This window comes from Echiichthys vipera (genome assembly GCF_963691815.1).
Source record: "Echiichthys vipera genome assembly, chromosome: 2".
In the NCBI taxonomy this organism is placed as follows: domain Eukaryota; kingdom Metazoa; phylum Chordata; class Actinopteri; order Perciformes; family Trachinidae; genus Echiichthys; species Echiichthys vipera.
Genome location: NC_139827.1, coordinates 987,868 through 997,867, shown reverse-complemented (window position 1 = coordinate 997,867; position 10,000 = coordinate 987,868). Strand labels below are relative to the sequence as shown.

The window sequence follows — 10,000 nt, the reverse complement described above, 5'->3', positions numbered from 1 at the left end:
CAATTATTTGTATTTCTTGTTTTTTTATATATTCCTATAAATCACTTTTTAACAGCGGTTTGTCTAAAAATCCTATCACATAATATTTAAACTTATTTTTATTCAGTGTTTTTTTTTAAACATTTTTATAAATCACATTTTTAAAAATATCCAAAAATCCCACTGAGCATTTTAAATATTAAAATTATTAAAATTATTTTTATTTGAAGTCGTTGTTGCTCCAATTTCATTTATTTATTTTACATATATTAAAAAAGGATAGTTACGGCAACAAAAATGCGAAATAATTCAAATGAACACAACGTTGCAGTGACGTAATGTGGTTTATTTTATTTTTAAATTAAATTTAAAACTAATTCACATTTATTTGCTCACGGTGTCTGTGCTTAGTTTCAATCATAAATATAAAGATAAAAAGAATTTAAAAAAATTAAATAATGTGACTTTCACATACGCGCGAGCGCGGTGACGTCAAATTAAAGGGACAGCGGAAGAACATGCTAGAAGTTTTTTTTTAATTGAACAAATTAAACGTAGAAAAATAAAAATGTATGCTATGAACAACACATTGGTGACGTCATTATTAAATAAGTTAAAGAACGTGCTAGAAGATCCTCTGATTGGTCGCTGTAGTCGTGACGTAATTGCCACGTTTAAAGCTTAAACGTCGCTAAAATCGTGAGTTTCACTTACATGGCAGAAACAGCTCTGGTCCCGCGCGCTGTCTTCGGCTGCGCTCGGGTCCCTCCGGCCGGGTTCGGCTCCGCTCGGGCTGTGTTCGGCTCCGCTCGGCTCCTCGCTGAGCTGCGTTCTGGGTTCTGCGCTGATGTTCTGTTGAAACCAGCCCGGAACAAAGTTCCCGCAGAACCAGGCCGACAGTAAAACCGCTAACGCCGGCAGCGTTACTCTCCACATCACTCCCGGAGTCAACAACTAACAAAAGCAACCGAAAACAAACAACAACAACAGTCTGCTGCTTCCTCTGCGGGTCGATACCAGCTCCGGGTTAGCCGCAGTTAGCTTCCGCAGGCTAACAGCGGCCGTGAGGACCAGCGGGTCGCTGAGCGGAGCTGCCCGGGGTCTGGAGCGCCTCACACGGACACTTACACCTGTGACGGCCGTGACAGAAGCGGGGTGACCGCGTCAACAACATGGAACATAACTGGAGAAGTTCCTGTGCAGCAGCTTTGCCCCTCTGTGCCGTCAAGTTACCAAAATAAAACACACGTGTTACTTCCGCTCATGCTTTTCAAAATAAAACACCTGAGACTATGTGTGTTAAAAATCATCAGCACCAGTTTTATTTACAAAGAATTCAATTAAAAGAGTCTCAAAGAGCCTTTCTGTTGTGGTTTTCATCTATTTTTAGTAATTTTGCATCTTTTTGTGCTGGTTTTGCATCTATTTTTAGTCATTTTGCATCTTTTTGTGCTGGTTTTGCATCTATTTTTAGTCATTTTGCATCTTTTTGTGCTGGTTTTCATCTATTTTTAGTCATTTTGCATCTTTTTGTGCTGGTTTTCATCTATTTTTAGTCATTTTGCATCTTTTTGTGCTGGTTCTGCATCTTTTTGTGGTGGTTTTGCATCTATTTTTAGTCATTTTGCATCTTTTTGTGCTGGTTTTGCATCTATTTTTAGTCATTTTGCATCTTTTTGTGCTGGTTTTGCATCTATTTTTAGTCATTTTGCATCTTTGTGAAATTTTCTCTTTATTTTAGAAAGTTTCTCTTTATTTCAGAAAATTTCTCTTTATTTAATAAAGTTTCTCTTTATTTTAGAAAGTTTCTCTTTATTTTTATTTTCCTGTGGTTTGTCTTATTTTGAAATTCGTAACCTGGAAGCTTTATTTTGAAGGTGAGGGCGATGATGCTGAGGAGAGGGAGCATCTTCCTCCAGAGAGGCCGTGGGTCCTGGACACTTTATTATTAATATAATTATCATCATAACATTATTATACCAACCGTCAGATCCCGGTGTTCCCCCGGTCTTCCCCCCGGTGCTTCCCCCGGTGATCCCCCGGTGATCCCCCGGTGATCCTCCAGAGCGCAGCGGCGATGGTGGATTATTTGGCCCAGAGTGGTGCAGTGTCGCCCGGCCACAGCGGCAGACACGCACCGGGCTGCGGCTCCGGCAACAACGGGAAGAAAACGTCGAAAAAGCCGCGAACGAGGAGAGGAAAACGGGGCCGGAAGAGACGGAACAAGAGGACCAGGAACAACAAAACACCGCCCCCGTATTTCCCACCGGAGGTACGGACCCACCGACCGCGCTTTATCCCGGGATTAACGGGACCCGCTGCACCGGGCAGCTAGTCTGGAGCTAAACGTCACACCGAACTGCACCCACGAAACCGACGATTTAAAATGCTTTTGACTGTTTAGTTAAGAAGTAAAGGTCATATCAATCAACTGAATACATTTTCTGAAACTATAAATACTAGTTATTAATTCGGCTTATGTTTAAATATAAATAAACAGTTTTTACTTTAATATGTTTAGCTTTAACTTTCAGAACTTTTAACACTTTTAACCTGGAGATCAACGTCACACCGGACTGCACCCAAAGAACCGACATTTTAAAATACTTTTCACTTTAATGTTAAGAATTAAAGGTCATATAAATCAACTGAATACATTTTCTGAAACTATAAATACTAGTTATTAATTCGGCATATGTTTAAATATAAATATACAGTGTTTACTTTAATATTTTTAGCTTTAACTTTCGGAACTTTAACAGTTTTAACCTGGAGATTAACGTCACACCGGACTCCGCCCACAGAACCGACGATTTAAAATACTTTTCACCATTAGGTTAATAAATACATATTAAATAAATCAACTGAATACATTTTCTGAAACTATAAATACTAGTTATTAATTCGGCATATGTTTAAATATAAAGAAGTGTTGTTTACTTTAATATTTTTAGCTTTAACTTTCAGAACTTTAACACTTTTAACCTGCAGATTAACGTCACACCGGACTGCACCCACGAAACTGTCAATTTAAAACACTTTTGTCTGTTAGTAAGGAGTTAAAGGTCATATGAGTAAATGTAATATGTTTTCTGTAAAAATGAATATTAGTTATTAATTCGGCATATGTTTAAATATAAAGAAGCAGTGTTTACTTTAATATCTAACACTTTAAAGCTACAGCTGACTGAAACTGTGACCTAACTTCAATCACAACACTGACAATTTAAAACACTTTTGACTATAAGAAAGGTTTTAAAGATGATATGAGTCAATTAAATACATTTTCTAAAACTATAAATACCAGTTATTAATTCGGCACATGTTTAAATATAAAGCAGCAGTGTTTACAGTTCACTGTTTATAATAATAATAATAATAAATATATATATATATAAATAACTCTCTCAGCTCTGCCTGACAGAGAACTCTGCTCTCTCTACTGTTTTTTGTTTTTGTTTTGTATGTTATTATTGTTATAGTTTATAGCACACTGTGCACTGTACATAAACACTGTGTATATATTTAATTATATTTTATGTTCTGTTACAAATCATTTCCCAGTCCGGGATCATTAAAGTCGTTCTACAGCTGCGACTCAAACTGTGACTGTGACTGAACTTTAACCACAAAACTGAATATTTAAAATACTTTTGTCAATTAAAAGTTAAAGAAACAAATGTCATAAATATATTTAAATCAACTGAAACTATAAATTCTTCTTCTTCTTCTTCTTCTTCTTCTTCTTCTTCTTCTTCTTCTTCTTCTTCTTCTTCTTCTTCTTCTTCTTCTTCTTCTTCTTCTTCTTCTGTATTTTCAGGCTGAAGAAGGAAACATCGAGTACAAGGTAAATTATGTTCATTTGCTCTTCTGAGAAGTTCAGACCACTAAAGCAGACCGTTAAGTATAGTCACTAAAGGAGACGGTTAAGTTTAGTCTCTAAAGGAGACGGTTAAGTTTAGTCTCTAAAGGAGACGGTTAAGTTTAGACACTAAAGGAGACGGTTAAGTTTAGTCACTAAAGGAGACGGTTAAGTTTAGTCTCTAAAGGAGACGGTTAAGTTTAGTCTCTAAAGGAGACGGTTAAGTTTAGACACTAAAGGAGACGGTTAAGTTTAGTCACTAAAGGAGACGGTTAAGTTTAGTCACTAAAGGTGACGGTTAAGTTTAGTCTCTAAAGGTGACGGTTAAGTTTAGTCTCTAAAGGAGACGGTTAAGTTTAGTCTCTAAAGGTGACGGTTAAGTTTAGTCTCTAAAGGAGACGGTTAAGTTTAGTCACTAAAGGAGACGGTTAAGTTTAGTCTCTAAAGGAGACGGTTAAGTTTAGTCTCTAAAGGAGACGGTTAAGTTTAGTCACTAAAGGAGACGGTTAAGTTTAGTCACTAAAGGTGACGGTTAAGTTTAGTCTCTAAAGGTGACGGTTAAGTTTAGTCTCTAAAGGAGACGGTTAAGTTTAGTCTCTAAAGGTGACGGTTAAGTTTAGTCTCTAAAGGAGACGGTTAAGTTTAGTCACTAAAGGAGACGGTTAAGTTTAGTCACTAAAGGAGACGGTTAAGTTTAGTCACTAAAGGAGACGGTTAAGTTTAGTCTCTAAAGGAGACGGTTGAGTTTAGTCACTAAAGGAGACGGTTAAGTTTAGTCTCTAAAGGAGACGGTTAAGTTTAGTCACTAAAGGAGACGGTTAAGTTTAGTCTCTAAAGGAGACGGTTAAGTTTAGTCTCTAAAGGAGACGGTTAAGTTTAGACACTAAAGGAGACGGTTAAGTTTAGTCACTAAAGGAGACGGTTAAGTTTAGTCACTAAAGGTGACGGTTAAGTTTAGTCTCTAAAGGTGACGGTTAAGTTTAGTCTCTAAAGGAGACGGTTAAGTTTAGTCTCTAAAGGTGACGGTTAAGTTTAGTCTCTAAAGGAGACGGTTAAGTTTAGTCACTAAAGGAGACGGTTAAGTTTAGTCTCTAAAGGAGACGGTTAAGTTTAGTCTCTAAAGGAGACGGTTAAGTTTAGTCACTAAAGGAGACGGTTAAGTTTAGTCACTAAAGGTGACGGTTAAGTTTAGTCTCTAAAGGTGACGGTTAAGTTTAGTCTCTAAAGGAGACGGTTAAGTTTAGTCTCTAAAGGTGACGGTTAAGTTTAGTCTCTAAAGGAGACGGTTAAGTTTAGTCACTAAAGGAGACGGTTAAGTTTAGTCACTAAAGGAGACGGTTAAGTTTAGTCACTAAAGGAGACGGTTAAGTTTAGTCACTAAAGGAGACGGTTAAGTTTAGTCTCTAAAGGAGACGGTTAAGTTTAGTCACTAAAGGAGACGGTTAAGTTTAGTCACTAAAGGAGACGGTTAAGTTTAGTCTCTAAAGGAGACGGTTAAGTTTAGACACTAAAGGAGACGGTTAAGTTTAGTCACTAAAGGAGACGGTTAAGTTTAGTCACTAAAGGAGACCGTTAAGTTTAGTCACTAAAGGAGACGGTTAAGTTTAGTCACTAAAGGAGACGGTTAAGTTTAGTCACTAAAGGAGACGGTTAAGTTTAGTCACTAAAGGAGACGGTTAAGTTTAGTCTCTAAAGGAGACGGTTGAGTTTAGTCACTAAAGGAGACGGTTAAGTTTAGTCTCTAAAGGAGACGGTTAAGTTTAGTCACTAAAGGAGACGGTTAAGTTTAGTCACTAAAGGAGACGGTTAAGTTTAGTCACTAAAGGAGACCGTTAAGTTTAGTCACTAAAGGAGACGGTTAAGTTTAGTCACTAAAGGAGACGGTTAAGTTTAGTCACTAAAGGAGACCGTTAAGTTTAGTCACTAAAGGAGACGGTTAAGTTTAGTCACTAAAGGAGACGGTTAAGTTTAGTCTCTAAAGGAGACGGTTAAGTTTAGTCTCTAAAGGAGACGGTTAAGTTTAGTCTCTAAAGGAGACGGTTAAGTTTAGTCTCTAAAGGAGACGGTTAAGTTTAGTCACTAAAGGAGACGGTTAAGTTTAGTCACTAAAGGAGACGGTTAAGTTTAGTCTCTAAAGGAGACGGTTAAGTTTAGTCACTAAAGGAGACGGTTAAGTTTAGTCACTAAAGGAGACGGTTAAGTTTAGACACTAAAGGAGACGGTTAAGTTTAGTCACTAAAGGAGACGGTTAAGTTTAGTCTCTAAAGGAGACGGTTAAGTTTAGTCACTAAAGGAGACGGTTAAGTTTAGTCACTAAAGGAGACGGTTAAGTTTAGACACTAAAGGAGACGGTTAAGTTTAGTCACTAAAGGAGACGGTTAAGTTTAGTCTCTAAAGGAGACGGTTGAGTTTAGTCACTAAAGGAGACGGTTAAGTTTAGTCTCTAAAGGAGACGGTTAAGTTTAGTCACTAAAGGAGACGGTTAAGTTTAGTCACTAAAGGAGACGGTTAAGTTTAGTCACTAAAGGAGACCGTTAAGTTTAGTCACTAAAGGAGACGGTTAAGTTTAGTCACTAAAGGAGACGGTTAAGTTTAGTCACTAAAGGAGACCGTTAAGTTTAGTCACTAAAGGAGACGGTTAAGTTTAGTCACTAAAGGAGACCGTTAAGTTTAGTCACTAAAGGAGACGGTTAAGTTTAGTCACTAAAGGAGACGGTTAAGTTTAGTCTCTAAAGGAGACGGTTAAGTTTAGTCTCTAAAGGAGACGGTTAAGTTTAGTCTCTAAAGGAGACGGTTAAGTTTAGTCTCTAAAGGAGACGGTTAAGTTTAGTCACTAAAGGAGACGGTTAAGTTTAGTCACTAAAGGAGACGGTTAAGTTTAGTCACTAAAGGAGACGGTTAAGTTTAGTCACTAAAGGAGACGGTTAAGTTTAGTCACTAAAGGAGACCGTTAAGTTTAGTCACTAAAGGAGACGGTTAAGTTTAGTCACTAAAGGAGACGGTTAAGTTTAGTCTCTAAAGGAGACGGTTAAGTTTAGTCTCTAAAGGAGACGGTTAAGTTTAGTCTCTAAAGGAGACGGTTAAGTTTAGTCTCTAAAGGAGACGGTTAAGTGTAGACGACTAAAGGAGACGGTTAAGTTTAGTCTCTAAAGGAGACCGTTAAGTTTAGTCTCTAAAGGAGACGGTTAAGTTTAGACCACTAAAGGAGACGGTTAAATTTAGTCTCTAAAGGAGACGGTTAAGTTTAGTCTCTAATGGAGACGGTTAAGTGTAGACGACTAAAGAAGACGGTTAAGTTTAGTCACTAAAGGAGACGGTTAAATATAGTCTCTAAAGGAGACGGTTAAGTTTAGTCTCTAAAGGAGACGGTTAAATTTAGACCACTAAAGGAGACGGTTAAATTTAGTCTCTAAAGGAGACGGTTAAGTTTAGTCTCTAATGGAGACGGTTAAGTGTAGACGACTAAAGAAGACGGTTAAGTTTAGTCTCTAAAGGAGACGGTTAAGTTTAGTCTCTAAAGGAGACGGTTAAGTTTAGTCTCTAAAGGAGACGGTTAAGTTTAGTCTCTAAAGGAGACGGTTAAGTTTAGTCTCTAAAGGAGACGGTTAAGTGTAGACGACTAAAGGAGACGGTTAAGTTTAGTCTCTAAAGGAGACGGTTAAGTTTAGTCTCTAAAGGAGACGGTTAAGTTTAGTCACTAAAGGAGACGGTTAAATTTAGTCTCTAAAGGAGACGGTTAAGTTTAGTCTCTAAAGGAGACGGTTAAGTTTAGTCTCTAAAGGAGACGGTTAAGTGTAGACGACTAAAGGAGACGGTTAAGTTTAGTCTCTAAAGGAGACGGTTAAGTTTAGTCTCTAAAGGAGACGGTTAAGTTTAGACACTAAAGGAGACGGTTAAATTTAGTCTCTAAAGGAGACGGTTAAGTTTAGTCTCTAAAGGAGACGGTTAAGTGTAGACGACTAAAGGAGACGGTTAAGTTTAGTCTCTAAAGGAGACGGTTAAGTTTAGTCTCTAAAGGAGACGGTTAAGTGTAGACGACTAAAGGAGACGGTTAAGTGTAGACAACTAAAGGAGACGGTTAAGTTTAGTCACTAAAGGAGACGGTTAAGTTTAGTCACTAAAGGAGACGGTTAAGTTTAGTCTCTAAAGGAGACGGTTAAGTGTAGACAACTAAAGGAGACGGTTAAGTTTAGTCTCTAAAGGAGACGGTTAAGTTTAGTCTCTAAAGGAGACGGTTAAGTGTAGACGACTAAAGGAGACGGTTAAGTGTAGACAACTAAAGGAGACGGTTAAGTTTAGTCTCTAAAGGAGACGGTTAAGTTTAGTCACTAAAGGAGACGGTTAAGTTTAGACACTAAAGGAGACGGTTAAGTTCAGACCACTAAAGCAGACGGTTAAGTTGAGACCACTAACGCAGACTCAGGATCTTGAGTTCCTCTTTCTCTGCTGCAGCTGAAGCTGGTTAATCCCACTCAGTACCGCTTTGAGCACCTGGCCACGCAGCTGAAGTGGCGCCTGCAGGAGGGCCGCGGCGAGGCCGTGTACCAGATCGGAGTGGAGGACAACGGCCTGCTGGTCGGCCTGAGCGAGGCGGACATGAAGGCCTCGCTCAGGACCCTGAAGAGGATGGCAGAGAAGTAGGCCCCCTGATTTAACAGTCGTGTCACTGATGTCGGTGCAAACGTCATTTAACGGTGTTTCATGAGCTCCTGAGTTTCTCCAGCAGCGTTTTTACTCGTGTCTCATCAGAGTCGGTGCCGACATCACGCTCCTCCGGGAGAGGGAGGTCGACTACGACTCGGACAGAAACACTCGCAAAATCGCAGAAGTCCTGGTCCGGAAGGTTCCCGATGATCAGCAGGTGAGACTCGGTCCTGCAGGTCCGGGTTTTCCTCCATAAACAGTTTAGTTTGAGGGAAGAATGTGGTCCTGAAGAAGCTCTGGCTGCCCAGATACCAGGAGGCTAACAGGGTCTCTATCAGGGTCTCTAACAGGGTCTCTAGCAGGGTCTCCAGCAGGGTCTCTAACAGGGTCTCTAGCAGGGTCTCTAAAGGTCTCTAACAGGGTCTCTAGCAGGGTCTCTAACAGGGTCTCTAGCAGGGTCTCTAGCAGGGTCTCTAAAGGTCTCTAGCAGGGTCTCTAGCAGGGTCTCTAACAGGGTCTCTAGCAGGGTCTCTAGCAGGGTCTCTAACAGGGTCTCTAGCAGGGTCTCTAGCAGGGTCTCTAACAGGGTCTCTAGCAGGGTCTCTAGCAGGGTCTCTAACAGGGTCTCTAGCAGGGTCTCTAACAGGGTCTCTAGCAGGGTCTCTAACAGGGTCTCTAGCAGGGTCTCTAGCAGGGTCTCTAACAGGGTCTCTAGCAGGGTCTCTAACAGGGTCTCTAGCAGGGTCTCTAAAGGTCTCTAGCAGGGTCTCTAACAGGGTCTCTAACAGGGTCTCTAAAGGTCTCTAACAGGGTCTCTAGCAGGGTCTCTAGCAGGGTCTCTAACAGGGTCTCTAACAGGGTCTCTATCAGGGTCTCTAGCAGGGTCTCTAGCAGGGTCTCTAACAGGGTCTCTAGCAGGGTCTCTAACAGGGTCTCTAGCAGGGTCTCTAGCAGGGTCTCTAGCAGGGTCTCTAACAGGGTCTCTAGCAGGGTCTCTAGCAGGGTCTCTAGCAGGGTCTCTAAAGGTCTCTAGCAGGGTCTCTAGCAGGGTCTCTAACAGGGTCTTTAGCAGGGTCTCTAACAGGGTCTCTAACAGGGTCTTTAGCAGGGTCTTTAGCAGGGTCTTTAGCAGGGTCTCTAGCAGGGTCTCTAGCAGGGTCTTTAGCAGGGTCTCTAACAGGGTCTCAGCCAAGGCTTCTTGCAGGTCTCTGGGAGGTCTGGGTCAGGGTCCTACGGGGTTTCCTCTACAAAGTCTCAACGTGGTTGTCTTGATCCGTCTGATCCGGACTAAACAACAGGTTTGACAGTCAGGACAGAGTCCCGTCCCTCCCCCCAGAGACGCTGACTCCTCTCCTCCCTCGTGTTGTTTTGGACAGTTCCTGGACCTGCGGGTGGCCGTTCTGGGGAACGTGGACTCGGGGAAGTCGACCCTGCTGGGGGTCCTGACGCAGGGCGAGCTGGACAACGGGCGAGGCCGAGCGCGGCTCAACCTCTTCAGGCATCTGCACGAGATCC

At 41.0% G+C, this 10,000-nt stretch overlaps 2 protein-coding genes across 2 annotated transcripts in view; one reads left to right on the top strand and one right to left on the bottom strand.

Annotated features, from left to right (window-relative positions):
- The window catches only part of ero1b (endoplasmic reticulum oxidoreductase 1 beta), a 21,735-nt gene extending 20,540 nt beyond the window's left edge, over window positions 1-1,195 (bottom strand). Inside the window, exon 1 of the mRNA XM_083933104.1 lies at window positions 694-1,195. Coding sequence (XP_083789230.1) covers window positions 694-915 — 222 coding nt within the window. The 5' untranslated portion in view covers window positions 916-1,195. The remainder of the gene's footprint in view (window positions 1-693) is intronic.
- An 861-nt stretch (window positions 1,196-2,056) lies between these two features.
- The window catches only part of gtpbp2b (GTP binding protein 2b), a gene marked incomplete at its 5' end in the record, with an annotated part of 13,156 nt that continues 5,212 nt past the window's right edge, over window positions 2,057-10,000 (top strand). The window contains 5 exons of the mRNA XM_083932779.1: window positions 2,057-2,251; window positions 3,800-3,826; window positions 8,294-8,478; window positions 8,591-8,702; window positions 9,862-10,000. The exon at window positions 9,862-10,000 is cut by the window's right edge and continues 59 nt beyond it. Of these exons, the coding sequence (XP_083788905.1) occupies window positions 2,057-2,251; window positions 3,800-3,826; window positions 8,294-8,478; window positions 8,591-8,702; window positions 9,862-10,000 (658 nt within the window). The remainder of the gene's footprint in view (window positions 2,252-3,799; window positions 3,827-8,293; window positions 8,479-8,590; window positions 8,703-9,861) is intronic.